The sequence below is a fragment of the Drosophila busckii genome, chromosome 3L (genome assembly GCF_011750605.1).
Source record: "Drosophila busckii strain San Diego stock center, stock number 13000-0081.31 chromosome 3L, ASM1175060v1, whole genome shotgun sequence".
NCBI classification, from domain to species: Eukaryota; Metazoa; Arthropoda; class Insecta; order Diptera; family Drosophilidae; genus Drosophila; species Drosophila busckii.
The window spans coordinates 6,980,379-6,999,880 of NC_046606.1; the positions used below are offsets into that span (position 1 = coordinate 6,980,379).

Here is a 19,502-nt window from a genome sequence, read left to right on the forward strand (position 1 = left end):
AGAAGCAGCAGCAACAGATCAGCAGGACTCATAGGATTTATAGCCTAGGAAATGTATTGATGAATTTCATTTCATTTTGCAATTCGCTTGGCAAAATTGCTTTAACCAACAGAAACGAAAGAGAACGTTGTAATCGAATACGCATGATATTTGCTAGCGTTTGCTTTTCTTGCTTTCTTTCTCACAAAAAAGCAGCAGAAGAAGCAGAAAATTAAACCTGTAGCCCCAGACATTTTATATTGCTTTGGTTGATTGGGGATGGGGGGGGGGGGCAAAACGTTGCTGGCATCTAAAGTGGTTGCGATTAGTTTGCTAATGTTGTAATTTCATCATGGACGGCCGCGGGGCGGCTGGAAAACATTAGGAGAGCAGGTACTTGACTGGCGACCAGGAGACCGCAGAGTCCGTCCGCACAGTTGCCAAGGAGCGGACCACCAAGTCGATAAGCTCGCCCATTTGCGAGTCAAGCAGTTCACTGAACCAGTCAAGTTGAGTTACGCACTTTCTCGCTCGGACTCTCTCTCACTCTCACTCTCTCACTCACAGTTCACAGTTTTTGTCGATTCATTGCTATGAGTGGCCTTTTATTTGGCAAATGTTGTGTATTTAGTTTTTTTTTTTTTTGTATGTTAGCTTTATATATTGAAAAGGAAATAAACTCATAAAAAGTAATTTGGCCGTAATGCTGTTGGCCAAGTTAGCTACTTGATTTGCAGTTGCGAATAAAGTTTCGCTTTATTAATTTTAATGCTGTTGTTGTTGCTGTTGTTGTTGTTCTTATATTTGCTCGTCTAACCACTTAAAAACTTGCTGCCTGCTGCGCTCTCTAAACTGAAAGCGAACCCAAACAGTGACTACAAAACTTCTTTATACAAATAAAAAAAAGCTAAGCCTATGCTTTGGCTTTAGCTTTAAGCAGTTGAGTTATTTAATGAAACAAAAATTGTTTAGATTTTTGTGCTTGGGCTTGTTATGACTTTGAACTGTTTCATAAATTTAAGTGAAAATTTGACACGTGTCGCACACACACACACACGCACACTCATACACTGATAGTCTTGTTAGCCCGCAGCGTTTGAAATTGAGTTCGTGCTGTGTGTGTTTATTTTATTTTTATTTTGACTTTTTTATTCTGCAATTCAATTAGTTGTACATGTTTGCACATGCGACTTGTCTCTTGCTAAAAGATAAGATCGCATTCCATTTATTTTTATAAACACACACACACACACACACACACGCAAAGAGAGCGAGAGAGCACCTTAGGCAGCTGCTGCTGCTGCTGCTGTCTGTTTATTTGAGTTTGAGTTAACTTTGGCAAGCAAGTTGATTGTTTTTCTTTAGCCTGAGATGGCTTCATCAGTAAATTGTAAAAATAATTAAATTTATTTACATTTTTGGCTTATTTAATTGCCACAACAGCTGCGACACAGCTGCAAGACTAAAGCACAAAGGCAAGGGCTACACCTGCCATATAAATGAATAACAAATACTATAAAATAAATAAACGAGAAAACTGAAATTGCGTTACAGCTTGGCCAACTGGACGCCACTTTTGCCGCTGCTGTTGCTGTTGTTGTGCGTCTCGTGCTTCGTTAGTTTTATTTATTTATGTCAAGTGCTTCAGTTGCATTGATAATAGCGCAGCAGCGAACGCACTTGAGCTGCAAAAAGGTAAAACATAAATTGCCTTAAGCTGCTTGAATTGCAAGTCTTCAAACTTATTATTTGTATAGCATTGCTATAGTAATTGATTTCAGCGAAATGTGCTGTAATAATTTATAATAAGTTTTAGTTGCAGAGAAATTGTAGAAATGCACACAAAGCATTTGAAGTGCTGCAAAACTCTCTAGCTGCCTAATTTTCTCTCAAAAACAAATAAACACATTTCTAAGAAAAACTTGTGGCTTGCTTAGCCAAAAACATATACGAGTTTCAACTAGTCGTATCAAAAAATTTGACATAGTTTTAGTTTGACATAAATCAATTGCAAATTGCATGCGAGTTGTTGACTTTGATATCAGTTTGTTTTTATCAAGTCAATGGCTAAGCGTTCTAGCTATGTTCAGTGACTTATCTAAGCTTTCTGGGAATTCACCTTTGGCTATCAATTAGCAGGCAACAAGTTTAATAGAATTTTGGTCACAAAGTTTGTTTGACTAGAATTCGTGGAACTGTCATAACATGGCAGCGCTCAATTAATAGCTTTTCATTATTATTTAATAATAGTATTGAGTTTGTTTATGCAGCTCAAACAGCAGCATTGTTGGCACACAGATAACCAACTAAAAATTGCATGCGAAAAATGCTTTTGGCAAACTCAGCTGTCAACTCAACCACAGCACACAGCACACTTACCCTTTGACCTCCCGCTGGCTGCTGCTCTGACTGTTTTTCATGCGCATTCAATGAACCATAAATTTCCAAAGTGCCGCACAGTCAGACATGACGGCGTCGTCGCCAAGCAACAATAACAATAACAAAAAGAAGAAGCAGCATTTTTATTATAAATTCAAGCTACTTTTAAAGTCAAAGCTTAGGTCACCTGTTAGACAAAAATTATGCTTATATTTTTATGATTGATTTAACTAACTCACACACACACACACGCATGCAGTTATGACTATTTTTTATGACATTTATGTTGAGCTAGCGACAGGAAAAGCATTTGAGTCTATAACGATGATGATGTCGCTCTCTCTGTCTCTGTCTTTATCTTTGTCTCTCTATGTTATCTAGCAAACAATTTTATGCTTCCGCCTGAGCGACAAACAATGGAGCGTAAATATCCGAAAAGCGGCGCAACAACAACTACAACAAAGCAAATAGAAAATACACTGCAAAATGGCAGGCAAACGAGTAGACAACATGTCGCATATAAATGTGCAAATGAATGCATGAACAAATAAGTGAAAGCAAAGCGAGACAGCAAGAACGAGTGAGAGAGAGAATGAATGCATGTGCTTGTGACTGAGTGAATGACTCAATGAGTGACTGAGCCCTGATGCATGTCCGGTGCAGCAAAAAAAGCAGAAGAAGAAAACAAGACTCGCATGCCTGGCAGGCCTGTTTGTTGCCTGTGGCATTGTTTATTACAGTTCTGTGTCTGCCTGTAAAATTTAAAAAAAAAAAGAAAACACAGAAATTTTTACTAAAGGCACCAGCAGCAAAGCTAAGCTAACGAGCATTTGATAAGATTTTGTATTTGTGCAAAGCAGTTTAGAGCTCTTTGGTTTTCCATGCTCATTTTTTGTTTGTTTTCTTTATTTTGTGCACAATTGTGAGCATGACCCTTGACACAAACACACAGACAGACAGACAGACAGACAAAAGGGTTAGAGGCAGGTGTAGCCTTTGCATACTTTGCGGCGTTGCGAACAAATATTTGAGAGCCACACTTAAGCTATTAGTAAATGGGTTTTTGTTTTAAATCAAATTCAAGCGCATACAAAATTCGTTGTATAAATAAATACAAATTGCTTGACCTTTGCTATTTGCATTTGAAGATGCCACAGATAGAACACGCAGCACATAAATTCTTGACCTAAACTAATGACAGATAAAAATGAGCAAAATTAGTTGCATAAATTATGTAATTATTTAATATTCATTTGTTGTATTGTTGGGTCGAGTTTTATTTAAAGCGCAGCATCAATTTTTTATAAAGCGGCGACTGTTGCAGGCAGCGACTGGTTGGGGGCGTGGTCGCCACACTGAAGCGTTCTTAAGCGCTCACTAATTTGCTTTGGCAGGCAGACATGTGTTCCCCAAGGGGCTTTGTCTTTGTGCGTGCCAACTGGAAAACCAAATCCAGCTAAGCGCAATGACAGAGTGCGCCTGAGCCTGAGAGTGAGTGAATGGAGGCGCGTTGACGCCCCAACAGCCTCTCACTGCATAAAACTCTCAACGCTGATGACGTTGACGATGCAGCCAACGCGCGATGCCGCACACTCTAGTCTAGCAGGTTGACTTTTTAATTAATTTCAAAGCGCGTTTGGCTGCAATTTTGCTTTGTGTGTAGCGAGCGTGGAGCGTGAGCAGCTCCAAGTGGAGTGAGTTTGTGTAAATTTAGCGCTCAATGAAAAACTTGAGCAACTGTTGCCGTCAACTTTTGATATTTCTTCTATGCTTTGCTTCTTATAATTAGATTTAACATGTGCAGCCAAGAGCAACAATGAACGCCACACACACGCACACACACAAGCACACAGTGGTTAGCTCAGTTTCAAACCACAAAACTATGCGGCTGCCTTAAAGTTTGAGCTAAAGAATTCAATTTGTCTTTGATTTTCCAACAAAATTTGCATAGAATATTGAATTCGCTTGAATTTTGTCAGCAGCATAAAAACAATTTATTGCTTACGATTTATTTACAAAACGCTTATGACTTTTATACAAATTTATTAGCTCAAGTTTATGATTCTTAAGAAATGGCAAAGAATTTGACTAGTGCAATTATTTGTTGCTGCTTTGATACAATTTCCTAGAATTTGAGCAATTGAATTGAACTGAGCTTTGATTGCCTTTTATGTAGCTTAAGCAGCATTTGGCTTGCCACACTGTGCGCTGAGACAATGTTGCCCATACAGTTTTTAGTATGAGCTTGAGCCTTGTCGAGCATATTGTTAACTTTTTGCCATCATCTTTGTTGGCTGCCAGCTGCGTCATTTCCGACTGCCAACTTTGCTGCTTATTTACATATTTATAACTAGCAGCAGCAGCAGCGCTATACACCTTTTGTTTTTAGTTGCAAACACACACACACACAGGTGTACACACACACATACATAATACACTAACAATTTGCCAAGGCATGCGCATGTGGCTTAGGCAGTCTGTTGAAACCTGGCCAAACATCAAGTTGCTGTCAGTTCAAGTTGCATTCGAGTGTAAATTTGCTTGCTGTGTGTGTGTGTGTGCATCAAGTTGAACTTTAGCCTGCGTTGCAACTTGTGTTTGACTTGTAAAGCGCTCACATATTGTTTTACCTTGCTTGCTTATATTTTATTATATTGCTGGCGCATTATATTTTGTTTATATTTTATCAAGTGAGCAGCAGCAGCTGCTGTTGCTTGAGCAGCATTTAAAAACTGCAGGCTCAAGCGGCGTATGCGCAATTTGAGTTACGTTACGTTACGTTTTCGATTGCAATTCATTTGCACTTGGCCTGCGGTTTGGCGAAAAACATACAAACGGCCACAGGCTTGCCCTGCACACACGCGTATGTTGCAAGTTTGCATTAAATACGAGTACAAGTGAGCACAACGTGCCACTGGGGTTAAGCGTTGCTTGCCGCTTGCAACGCGCGGCGGCACATTGACAATGCCAATACAGGTGCGTCCAATGCAAACGACTGACATGCAAATGCTTTCAACAACAGTTGCAATTCATGCAACACACATGCACACATGCTCATGTGTGTGTGTGTGTGTGTGTGTGTGCTACATGACAAGCAGACGCTGCGCGCTCAACTCACATTGCTCGTTGGCATTTCCTTCTGTTCTTTTTGTTGCTTTCGTTTTGTTAAACGTCGATGCTCGAGCGTTCATTTCTTGCTTTGCTTTTTGTCGATGCCACCCACAACCCCAACCCCCAGCTTATATTTTTTGCAGCTGCTGCACTTTGCGGTTTGCCTGCGTATGTTCTGTGTGTGTGTGTGTAACATTTGGCGCACCTACACACACACACAGGCAATTAAGCTTGCACATATCGCTGACCAAAAGATGCGCGCACAGCAGGCGCCGCTGCAAGTTTTTTTTTTGGGTTTGCCCGCTAAGCTGGCATAAGCACTTGCTTAACTTTAACAATAAGTTTAAAAAAAAATAATAGTTTTAAATTTAATTTTGCAATGCGCTTAACATAAAGCAAACAAATAAATGTGCCATTAATCACTTGATCGCTTAAATGTTAATATGTATAATTAAAAAATATATTAATAAGGCATAAGCTGCAGCTGAGAAAAAAGTTTCATATTTAATAGCAATTTTTTTTAAGTCGTAGCTACTTTATAGTATTAAACTGTGTAAACAAATATTTAGTAAACCAAATGAAAACTTTAATAGGCATTAAAGCAAAGCTAGCACAATTAATAAGTTTAATTTGTTTAGGTAATGAAGCGTAATTCGTAGACAAATTTCATTCCATTTTTAAAATTTATTTCAACCTTTTCACTTAAGCAGCAGCTTAACTTTGCCATTGCCTAATTTTTTGCAAATCAGTCTCTGTTTGCCTCTCTCTCCCTCTCTCTTTCCATTTAATGCCTAGCTTACTATTCTTTGTTATCTTACTCTTTGCCGCCCACACTCCCATTGAATCTTTAAGCTGCAAGCCGCTTTAGAGTTCACATTATCCACACTAATGTTCTACACTCGTTCGAGAGCCAACTCATTGTGTGTTGCACACACATTTTTGCTGTTTAGCAGTGTGCTATTTTTTGTTTATGCCACAAGAGCAGCAGCAAGTTGCAGCATCAGCAGCAGCAGCTGCTGTTGTTGTTTTCGTTGTGGCATACTCACTTATGTATTCGCACTCAAATATGCAATGCGCCACAAAATTGCAATTTCCACTAAGATTGATGAAAAACGCCAGCGTTGAATGCCACGCCTTGCTAGCCACAGATACACACACACATACACACATACGCACACAGGCTTGCAAATCATGTCATCAATTGAATTTCAAACGATTATTTTTGCACGTCGCACAAATCGCAGCAGCAATATGACTATGCATGGCTGTATTAGTGAGATTGCGTGTGCTTTTGCGCATGTGTGCGTGCATGTGTGCGTGTGTGTGTGTGTGTCTGTGCATGCAGAACGTGTTGCACGACATTGCGACGTCGCTTCACAATACGTTTCGATTACGCATTCAAATCAAATTGATGACGCGCCCGTTGTTGCCAACATCGACAGCAGTAACCGCAACAACAACAATGAGCACAACAACAGCAGCAGTAGCAGCAGCAGCAGCAGTCGCATTATATAGAAGGAAGGCGCTTTGCTTTATTGTAATCCCGCTGAGTGCATTCATGCAATCTACACGGCTGGCTCGACAGCTCAGAAATCAACACACACACACACAGAGAGCGAGATAGAGAGAGAGAGTGAGAATCTTTGTATAGCCCACAGCATGTTAAAATTGTTGCCTGCATATTTCATAACTTAATTTAATGGCAAGTTGCTCTGGCTCTTGCTCTGGCCTGCGCTTGTTTTCCTTTTTTTTGAGGTTTAAGCTGCAATGAATTTAAAACTGCGTGCAAATTAAATTGCACTTGCTGTTCAAGTCGAACGAGTTGCCTTGGCAAATATTTAATAAATATTTATTGCTGAATTTATGCTGCTCACTTGCCACTTGCCCCAAAGCATATTGTTTGCATACTTTTGTGGCTGCTGCAAGTTAACAATTGTTGTTCGACCCGCCAGCAAGGCCATAAATTCCAGCTACAAATTTGCAGCTCTCACTCTCGACATAATTAGTGTATTCAATAACATAACAACTTCATAATTCATTGCGCGACGCCTTTGTGCCGATAGTTTGCTATCTCGCTCTCGCTCTCAGCTGTGCGTGTGTGCATTATCCTTGTAATTACACGTAGTTCAGCGCATAACTAGTCGACAATGCATCTTGATTAAACGCTCATTATGTAAAGTTGTACTTGGCTACACGTGCTGGGGCAACTGCTTGGGCTTGGGCTTGGACTTGGGCTGCAGCCATTGTTTAGTTATTAAGCTAGCTTACTAATTTTGGCAGCTCAGCTTTGTTTGATTAGTTGGGCAGCATTCAATTGGCATTTAAATTGAAATTGCAAAAGTCAATGCAATAATAGAAGCTGCAATTTGCTTAAAGTTGCGCATTGTACAGCGATTAGCATTAATTAATCAGCAATCAGTTTGCTTAAAGCATTTTATTGCTTAAGTTATTTTTAAAAAATCAATTGAATTCATATTCAATTTCAAATTTATTTATGTGCTAAACTTTTAGACATTTACATTTAAGGGAAGTTAACAAAACTTTTAGCTAATTTGAAATTCAATTTTATTATTAGCAAAGCTAAGCATAAGTATGACAAACTAAATGTATATCTAGCTAGGAACTTAGTTTACTTTCAGCTGAATTGCAATTTGAGACTTCTGGCAAACCATTTCTTACAGCCTGCCTAAGCTCAAAACATTTGCAACTTAAACTTTAATGCTCAATCAGTCAAGCTGCGCATTATAGTTTCATATAACACCATTTAGAGCAAACTGCGCACACGTGCGACTGCAATTAGAGTAAATCTTTGTTAATATTCATAAAATATGCAGCTAATTAAGTGCTAGGCTACTTAAGCTCAAAGCCAAAGCACAAGCAACTAACTGAAAGCAAAACCCGCCCACACACATAACCCCGTACATAATTACTCTAAAAATCAGAGCTGACATTGTCATTGTAATGCTTTTACGTTAAGCATACGCACAGCCATAAAAGAGAGTGCAAGGAGTTTGGGTGGTGGCTGCTTGGGGCCGCAATAGTGCGTAAATCTTGACGCCTTTAAGGAGGCCAACTCAAGCTCAATTGACAATGACATTTTGTTCTCATTATTGCCTTGCCTGTCGACATTAGAGAGGCCAAACAGTAAACAAGTCACAATAAAGTGCCAGGCGACAGTTTCCCTGCTTTTGAATACGAATGGAAAATGCTTGTGGCAGCTTAAGCAGTGCTTAGGCTGAAGTAAAGGCAATAAGCGTAGAATAGATTCAAAAGTGGGTTAAAGTGTGCAATTCAATCAATAAAATATGTAATTGCAATAAAAAGTATGCTACAAAAATTTATTTGTATGCATTATTACGTATGCGTAATTTATTATATGCACATTTTTATATAACGTGCTGAATTTCGAGCAATAAAATTGTGGCTTTAATTATATATAGCATATAGAAAGCTTAGAACAATTTTAAAGATTTATTTTAGACATAAATCCGTTGGGAATAGACTTTAAATTGAGCTTACAGTTGATATTTCTCAATAAAATAGCGAACGAACGAACGAAGCGAACGCTCATGCATTTTAAAGTTTTTGCACTTGAAGCGCAATGAAGTGTGCACATTCTGAAACATGCATGATGATTTAACAGCACACACACACACACACACACACAGACATACACATGCATTTATATAGAAATTGCAAGCAGCAGGCAAAGGCGAAAGCATAAAAAAGCGTAACACTTTTTTTTTTTTAAATATTTTTATGTTTGTGCGGGCTTGCCAAAGATTTATTTACTGAGCATGCAAATGGCGCTTAATTGAAACAAACTGGTAGGCAATGTGGGCGTGGCTGACAAGCTGGTCATAAGTGTAGGGGGTGGGGCAACAATTAATAAAACGCGCTTAGCGACAAGACAAGGCAAGAGCGAGAGCGAGAGAGATGCAGCGAGAGCTTAAGGTGCAGTTGTAGCACATTTATAAAACAAGCTTTGTTTTCTCACATATGTGTGTGTGTGTGTGTGTGTGTGGTCGCTCTTTTTGGCTGCATTTGCAGCCTGTGGGTGGCTGTTAACCGTAAACTGCGCATTAGTGTGATTGCATAACGTTTGCACACACACACACGCACACTTGCATAAGCAACAGCAGCAGTAGTTTTGCCAAGCAAAAACCCTAAACCAAAAGCGAACCGAAACCCAAAATCCTTATATATGTGCAGCTGCTGCGGTTACGTGCTGCTTGCCTCACGCCCCCTCCCCACCCCAGACAGCTTAGCAGCAGCAGCAGCAGCACCACCCCCCCGCCTGTTTAGCGGCACACGCTCTTTGTATTTCTATCCCCTGCTAAAGTTTGCACAACAGAGCAGCAGCCACAAATTTGCAGCTACCGAGTCGTTGATAATTTAAGTCGGAAATTTCAAGCAATGGCAACTGTAGCACGTAATGCAACAAAACAAGAAATATGCAACCTAAACACACACACACACAGAGACAGAAATTGCAATTACAACAAGTGCAATTACAACAAGCAAAGAAATGCAGCAGAGAAACAAAAAAAACGAAGCAGAGAAAACTCTGCAGCTTGCAATTATGCCGCACACACAAAAGTAGACAATGCAAGCTCAGAAATACACACACACATACACACACACACTATGTGCTTGCAGTTGTTGTACAAGCAGCTGCTTGCTTGTCAAATGAAATTGTGTGAAATGCAAAATGAAATCATTGTCAATTCATAAAAAAAAACTGTTTCGTAAATTGCATTTACATATGCTCAAGCAAAAGCTCAGCAGACAAGCTTATATACAATTAGTGTGCGTGTGTGTGTGTGTAGCCATTATGCTTCATTTGTAGCCAGCACTGCTGCCTGCTTGACACACAAACAGCTTTTGAGGCTAAGCCCAGGCTCACACTTAGTGCTTGTCGTTTATTTAAGATGACAGCAGCAGCAGCAGCCCCCACCCCACCCCAAAGCTGCTGCTGCAGCTGCGGTCAAGTACGCAAACATATTGCACATACTGTACTGTATGTCTGCTTGTCTGGCAATTGACCCTGTTTTTACGCACAAATTGACATTTATTAATTGGAAAACAATAATTTTGTGGCCAACCCACGCTACAGTCGCTCAGCCTCGCTCTGTCTTCTTGCTCGTTGATGATTTATGTGACGATAGCTTAATGCAGGCGGGTGCCGAGCACTCTGGCGACGAAAAAAGGCTTAACCAGCCATCAAAAGTTTTGGGCCAGCTGCGCCAGCCATTAAATGCTGTCAAATTTTAATGTTTTACATGACAGACTCTCAAGCCAGAGCCAGAGAGTCAAAGCTGCTGCTGCTGCTGCTGGCAGCTGGCGTAGCCACTTCACTATCTTTTGGGCTATAAACATTAACAGCCACATAGTTTTAATGAAAGCTGATGTTGTGTGTGGTAGACGGGGCGTATGTGTAACGGCAGCAGAACATGCGATAAATTCATTAAAGAGCGCACCAAAGCAACTGCAAAATCTGGCGCGTCGACTGTCTCGCGGGCAACGTAAAATAACAGAGTGCTCAAAAACAGAAGCAAACACACACGGACGGACGGACACACACACACAGAGATACAGGTAGCCGAAAAAAAACGAATGTGCTGCATACTTTCAGGCACGTTTATAGATTAACACATTTTTACTGCTGAATGTACTAATAAGGCAAGCATTTCCACTTTTGCAGTTGCCCCCAGGAGATAGAAGCAGCAAAAAAAAAAAAGCTACAGCATTGCTATCTCACATACAGTCACACACACACAGACACACATACAGCAACATGCATGTGTACTTTGAAAATTTATAACGCGCTGGCAACAATAACGACAGCAAACCAGCCAGTCAGCCAACCAACCAGCCAGTCAGCCAGGTGTAGCAAAAATGTTAACAAGAGCAAACAATGTGAGAAAAATATTTCATATACTCCACGGGCAAAAGCGTTGTCTCTCTCTCTCTCTCTCTTTTGGTGGCAAGAACAACAACAAGAGCCCAGGCAGCTGTAACTGAAACGAGGCAAACCCAAGCAGCCAGTTAAAAGGCAAAGCTACAGGGAATGCTGAAGCGTGCTTGTGCCTGCTGCTGCTCGTTGTTGTTGTTGTTGTGATTTTAAGTCTGCCAATTTCACACACACACACTCGCACACACACATCACGTGTGTTGTGCTACGTGCCCGAGCATTGGCAGCAAGATCGCGCTTTGGGCTTTCATATCGAACGCCTTGTGTAATTACCACTGCATTGTAGACTTGCCTTGGCTTGCCTTGCGTCTTGTTTGTTTGCTGTGTATTTTTGTTGTTGCTTGTTTGGCAATTTACTTAAAGTTGCGCCATGTTCACTGTTATCCTTTTGATTGAATTACTGTTTAAATATTATCTTGAGCCACTGCTTCGTAGCTTGTTGCTCCGCACATGTGCGCTGCGCTGGCATAAAAAAAAACAAAGGCAAAAATAGCTTCCAAAGCAAATATACTTAACTTAACGTCTCAAAGAGACGAACAAAATAACAAAAAACTACACAAGTTGATAAGAAATATTGCAAATATTTGTGTGTTCTATGGGCAGCTGCAGCCAAAGCTTTTAAAGTTTTCTTTTTATTAAGCAAGTTATGAGTTTTCTGCACAAAAAAGTTGCTGCATGAAAACTTAATAGTAAAGAGAATTAGAGGCAAGCATTAACTGTTGGTATAGACTGTACAAAAGCGTAGAAAATTAGGTAATGGGTTTAAGTTATAGAGAAGTATAAAGATGTGGGAGCTAAAGTCGATTGTGACTATATGCGATATAAACTGGCTCTATAAATTAATAGCACACATAATTCCTTGCAGTCTTTAAACTTACTGTTTAAATTTAAAATATTTAGCAAGAATAAACTTATTCTTAGATACTTAAATCTAAACGTGAATTAAATTTGACGGCCAAATAATAAATTCTGTAGATTTTTCATCTCTCAGCTGAGCCTTGCATTGAATTTACATATTTATTGCTAACATTAGCAACTTTTCTTGTATTTATTTTATATATTCTTGCAAGTCTGCTGCATATTAATTGCTACTTGAAAATGTTTTGTGTCTAATTGTTGGCAAACAATTTATAATTGTTGCTAAAGCTTTAAGCTGCTGCTGCTGCTGATTAAAATTGCAAGGATTTTAACAATAAATAAATCATGCCATAAATAACTAATAAATTATTTTAGCAAGTTTGCCACACGAAAAGTGAAATGCATAAATTCTAGTTTATGCTCAGCAAACAATAAAGTGCGCAATAGAAACAACGAAAAGCAGCGCGAAGCTTAAACAATAAATTGACATATAAAAAGCAATAAAAAAGCAGCCAAGGCAGCGCTCAAACCCAAAGTGTTTATTAATGCAATGTGAGCACGCATAAAAATCACAATTTAATTCAATCGATTTGTTTGCCAGCAACGAGAGACAGAGAGAGAGAGAGAGAGACAAAGAGAGTGAGTGCGGCACTGTCTTTATACAAATTGCATGCGCTCGCTGCTTGAGCTTACGCATATAAATCAGTCTGCAGTGCATGCTTAGTCATGGAAATAGTCTGATGAATTTCTTCAATTCAAAACGTGACTGACGCAATGATTGTACACGTTACAGTCATCAACTTAACTTAACTACAACTAAGTAGCAGGCACTAAGTGCCACTATATAAAGCAAAGCGACAGCCCCAGAGCTGATGCAGATAGAGACAGACACTCAGGCTCACACACACACACATGCGAACTGTCTAGTTGGCACTTTCAAGTCTTTTGCTCTGCAACAAAACTCCAAATGCAACTCGCCATGTGCCATCTGCTCACTCCATCAAACTTGCAGCTCACATTTGTGACCGCTCTCTGGGCTTGGAGTGAAAATGTCAGCAGAGCACTTTTGGTCACTGCAAGTTTTTCAAGCCAAATGACAAAAAAACAAAATCAACGCAACAGCAAATACGTTTCGGCGAATCTGCATGTGGCACAAAGTGTTGCAGTTGCAAACCTTTTTTCCTTTGGTTACGTTTCCAAAAAAATTCAATAGCAAATTCCTGGAAACAGAATTGTGCTGCAAATAGAAATTAAAATTTTATAGCAACAAGCAGCTTACAAAAGCAAATTGTAATTCATGTAAATTAAAATGAAATATATATTCAACTAACAAAACAAAAACTTATTAAAAATGTATGTTAAACTTAAGTAATAATCGCTTTAGTGCTTTTAACCAATGCAGCTAAAATTCATTACCATAAAAAGTCAACAAAAGTGCTGTCAATGAGCTGAGCTGAGCTGCTGCTATTTTGTTTAGCTTAACTAAATGTCACAATTCTTATTGCTAACAGCAGCAATTTTAGCTTTACCAAAATATTTATTTATATATTAAATATAATAACTAAAAGTGGTGTGCTAGCTACTAAAATTTAAAAATAATATTTCATTTAATTATAGCATTATTTCTATTGATATAAACGCTCAAACTGCGACAGTTGCAAATTTAAAATTTTTACTATTTTTTTTTAGTATTGATATAGACGCTTAAGCTTTAAAACTGCAGCCCTAAGCCACGTCAACGTTTGTTTTTTACTATTTTGCTGTCTCTTACTCCTCTCACTTTCGTTTGTTTCTCTTTTTTTTCTATTTGTTGTTGTTGCTGCTGGTGGCGCCCCCAAATGTATATGCAACTATTTCGCGCTCCATTTGCTGCAGCCGTCAAATCGTTGACGCGCAAAGCGCGACATGTGCGTTATTTGTTTTTGATTTTTGCAGCAGTTTTGCTGTTGGCCACGTTTGCAGCTTGACTTTGGCATTAGCCATTTTACGTTGATTTTTTTTTGCAAGCTTACTGTTGGCCATTTGCCCAATTTGCTGAAAATTATTTATAAAAAATGATTTATTGTAAGTTTGTTTACACTTTGGCAATGCGGTTTGCATTTTGCCAGCAGCTGTGCGCTGTTGTAAATATTTCATTGCAACAGCAACAACAACAACAACGACGACAAAAAAACAAAAGAATTGCAGCTGTAACACAAATCTATTGTATTTTCATTTGAATTTAATATTTTATACAGCCGACTCGGCCACAACAGCTGTAGCAATTGCAAGTTTTGTGGCAGCTTAACGAACCAGATACGCAGTTGCTACAGTTGCAACTGTAGCCAAGGCGAAGCTTGAGCGTAGAGTTTGAATAAATCTCAATTACTTAAAATAAACTGCAATAAAGGCGAATTATTTTTAGATTAAAATTCAAATTGTGGACAATGATTTGCTATAAATATTTATTGAGCTGCTATGCTGTTAATTAACAGTGTTATGTTAATTAACAGTGGTCTTAGCTACATTCAATATGCCTTTATAGCTATAATTGCTTATAGGGTATTGATGTGCATAAAACTAGCAAATGCAATTGAGTTTGCCTTTTGTGGTTAACAGCAGCCTGCAGGCAAATTTGTTTACATGTATGTGTGTTGAGTGCTATGATATGTCCTTTGTATGAGCCTCAATTAAAATATGTACGATAAGCGTCTATATTGCGGTTTGCAATCAGAGCAGCTCTTGTTATTGCTGCTGCTGCTGCTGATTGATTAAGCTGCCTATGCACAAGCCAAGAGACCACATGACACCTGGCAATCAAACAATAAGTAGACACACACACACATACATATATAAAGCTATAAACATAAATTGTTGTGCGACCGAAAATCGTAAATTTATGAGTATAAGCAATAACTATAAATTCAAATTCGGCACACGCAATTAAAATGAGACGTTGCCATAAAAAGCGAGCGCAACCCTTTTTTCCAAGCCATTGATTGCAGATTAAAGCTGAGGCCTCTCCTGCTAGTAAAAACAATAATAAAATAGTTGCCAACTGCTTTTAATCAGCAGACAAAGCAGCAATATCAACGTTTATTATGCTTACACCGGTTACAAGCCTTGACTATCATGCACAGTCCTTGTAAATATTGTTTTAATATCTTGTCACACACACATGCATAGCAGAGAGAGAGAGAGGGCAACCAGTTAGATTTTCTTTAGCTTCAAGTCTGGCTGCTGCTGTTGTTCTTGCCTCTTGTGGAGCAAAACTTTGTGTGCAACAAACAATGCTTCATTATAAGCTGCAAAACGCCAGGCCAGAGGTGATAAGCCCTGCCAGAGTCAGGCAGCCAAAACTCAAAGCCAGTCCCAACTTCTTGTATAAACTTTACACACACACACACATTGGCATTTGCTGCTTGTACTTTGTGTATGAAATTTTACGAATATTTCATAACAAGAGCTGCTTATATGCAAGAGTATGCGTTGTCTCTGTTTTCTCAGACCTACAAGAAAGACAAACAACAAACAAGCAACAGCAACTCACAAAGCCCAAGCACAAAAATGTTGTCAATCAACGTTGCAGATAACAAGACTCAGCTCTCGTCTCAAAGCCAACACACAGTGCATGCCATTGAACTTAGCGTAGGCATGCGTATATTACGCATACGCACACACATATTTTATATTTAAATTATTGACATCTGATACATATGCCTAGTTAATCAGGCGCACACAATTAAAGCACTTCGGCCCTTCATATTGATGTGTATTAATGCAGCGCATTAAAATTAATGATAACCGAAGCGTGATGAAAACAAATATGAGACAACACACCCACTTGATTATACACTTATGTGTGTGTGTGTGTGTGTAAAATAAGCGCCGCATTTCAATTTTCGCCATGTGGCCTGTAATTTTGTGCCTTGGATAATTTATATGCATATCGCGCATATCGAAATATAAAAAAAACGTCGACTTTATGCCAGCCCACCCACTCCCTCTCTGTCTCTCTCTCTCTCTCTCTCTGTCTTTGTGGCATAGGTTTACTCATATACAGTGTGCAAGCCTCGAGTGCGAAATGAAATAAATTTTGCAGCATCATTTAAGCTTAATTAAGACGCCAGCCACACAGCGCGCTTTTCAACGCCAGCGCTGTAAGCAAAATGAGACTGGGAAATTGAGTTTGCTCGCAAGAATATTGTATACGCTTTGAATTTAAAAGCGCTTTACTTTAATAAATTTGTTAACAAACTTATAATTTAAGCGCACATTTAATTTCAAAAATATTTGCGCCTAACTCTTGACAAAAGTTTAAATATTTGCGCATCGTTTGCAATTTTTGTGCTTCAATTTCTTATACACATAAATTTGTTGTTTCAAGCTTGAATATCAACATTTATTTATTTATAAAGAGCTAACAAATAATTAAAATTATGAGCTAGCAATGATGTTGGCGACAGCATTTTGTTTAGTAATATTATAAAAAAAAATAAACAAAAATGTCAAAGCCCAAAGCATAGAGAATTTTTATATTTATTCAAATATAAATATTTTGTGCAATTGTTAATACATAAAATACAAATTTATAAATATTATGCATTCTTTCTACGACTAAAAATGTTATCACTGCCTATTCCACTTGCTGCTGCTCGAAGCTTTTGCCATAAAGCTGGGCAACTGGGCTATTTGCTATTGCGCGGAAGTGTCTACAAATCTTTTGACAAATTTAACGAGTCAACTAATTAGACTAGCGCCATGTTCAGAGTATCATAAATTGTGGGCACAACACAAAAGCCGCGCACGACGACGACACGGCACGCCACTGACTGCAAGCGGCAGTGTGTGCCAGGAGTTTCATAAATAAATGAGTAACTGAGTGGTTGAGTGGTTAAGTGGTTGGAGTCGTGTTGAGATGCCAGTCAACTTCCATATGCGTTCGCTTGTCCAGCTTTCAGTTTAGTGAGGTGTCAAGCTGAAGCAGCAGCAGCAAACTGTCTGTGCGGCTGACTGTTCATTTGATTTTCCAGCGAACTCACGATGCGCCACGCATAAAATAGCTTAGACAATGTCAAAGGGCATCATTATTCATGAGAACACGCATACGCACCGTATTGCTGCGAATTTGTGCGCGTCATGTTGCATTAACATCAAATTAATGGCAAGTTCAGCGTTTAGACATGGCCAAGGGCACTCACTCACTCACTCAATGAGTGAGGCTCAATGCTCTTGCTCTTGCTCTTGCTCTTGCATGTTGATTTTTAATTACGCAAGGCGTGTGGCAAATTAAAGGCAAAAGGCAATTAAATGTGCTAAACTAAATGGCCGCGAGGCAGGCAATTAGCAACACCGAAAAATTCATAGAAATGCGCGCGAGGGTTCAAAGTATTGCAAACACACACACACACACACACACACGTTACACGTTACGTAACGCAACAAATTAACGTAAGCCAAAATGACAGCACGAAAGTTTTTTTGTTTTGTATATTTCGGCGTGTTAATTGCTTGACGCCTTGGCCTATCCACGCCTACGCGTCAAATTAAAACGCCAAGTCATCGCACAAATGCGCGCAGTCTGGAAGCCAATTGAATAAATGCGCTATCGCATGCATTTAAAAGTAAGAGCCATGATGGCTTTAAGCTCGCATTTGGGGCCATGCGGCAGTTGCATTGGCTGCTTGAATAAAAAGCATAGCATACATTTGCGGGCATTGAGTGCACAGCTGCAAGCGAAGTGAATTGCAATATTTATGCGTATGCCTGTGTGTGTGTGTGTGTGCGGCACAGACATTAAGCATATTGAGCTTAAGCATCTATCAGGCGCACATATGTGTACACCACGCCCATAAAAAAGGGCGTGCGCTTGCCTTTTGTTTAATGAAGCTGAAGTTAAGCGAGAGAGCGAGAGAGATGAAGCGTGAGCGCTCAGTGTGTGGGTGTGCAAGTGGAAAAATAGTATTTTTGAATAAATGCAAGTTTTTAATCCTTGAAATATGATTTGAGTGCAAATATTTTGCATAACCATGAGCTCGACTTTCACACAGAGACAGGCAGACAGACAGACATATGCATAGGCGCTTGTGGTGAGCCACACACACATGTGTGTGTGTGTGTCTCATGATGTAAGCAGTGACACAATTCCGTTTTTACGCTCACGTATGCGTGTGTGTGTGTGCACTTGTACTTGCTAACCGCAAACACTTCACACGCTTGAAGGTTGCCACAGCATGCTGCATGCTCTCGCTCTCTCTCTCGCTCTTACATTAGCATTGCTGATGCGCCTTAGCCCTTCATAGTGTCTGTCTGTCTCTCTTGGTGGTTTCGTTGTAATGCACTTTGCCCAACGCTCATTTCTAAATTGCAACTAAAGAGTTGCCAAGTCGTGCTGCTGTTCACTAAAAGCTGCACCTTGACCACCGCAGCTCTAGCTCCAGCTCTCGCTCCCGCTCCAGGACTAGAGCGACAGCTTTAATGAACAAACTTTTAACTTTTGTCATGTCTAAAGTCAAAGCGACAGACGGACAGACGCATGCATTTTGTTTCTGATTTATAGCGACAAACTATGCAACTATTTTGCTCTACAACTCTCTTGCTCTTACTCTCTATGTGTGTGTGTGTGTGTTTGCAATAAAAAACAATTTGTTGCGCCGCACTTTCGGCAACGAGTTTTTCATATTTGTTGCACTCTAGTTTGCAGCTTTGTGAACTTTTCAACTTTCATTTACATGTACTCGTCTCTCTCTTTCTCTCTTTTTATAGCTACCACCAATGGCGGCGTTCATGGACCCATCGATGGCTACAATACTTTGTCCGAGCATACAACAACAGCTGGCATTGGGTCTGGCATTGGCGCTGCCATCGACACTGGCTATGGCATGGATATGGGCCTGATGCCCACTCATGCGCCCACCGTCGCTTATACGCATCCCAAATGGATGGAGCCATATTTTGATCCGTCTACGCCGCGCAATGTTACCGCCCTCATGGGCAAGTCCGCCTATCTCAGCTGCCGCGTACGCAATTTGGCCAACAAAACGGTGAGTAGACAAAGCCGATATCAAATAACAATTCTTAAAAAGTGAATACTAATGGTCCGGACCTGCAAATATTGTGCATTCAGTAAATTTGAAACTTTGCAGTTAGATTAAATTTATTAACTTTAATGCGAGTTGAATCTTTTAGTAGTTGAAAGTCTGACTAAAAGTCATTAGGGCTT

At 39.6% G+C, this 19,502-nt stretch overlaps 1 protein-coding gene across 5 annotated transcripts in view; it reads left to right on the forward strand.

Annotated features, from left to right (window-relative positions):
• Window positions 1–19,502, forward strand: part of LOC108600684 — a 90,853-nt gene that overhangs the window by 32,583 nt on the left and 38,768 nt on the right. For all 5 annotated transcript variants that reach the window (XM_017988393.2, XM_017988394.2, XM_017988392.2 and 2 more), the window contains exon 4: window positions 19,046–19,323. In XM_017988393.2, coding sequence (XP_017843882.1) covers window positions 19,046–19,323 — 278 coding nt within the window. The remainder of the gene's footprint in view (window positions 1–19,045; window positions 19,324–19,502) is intronic.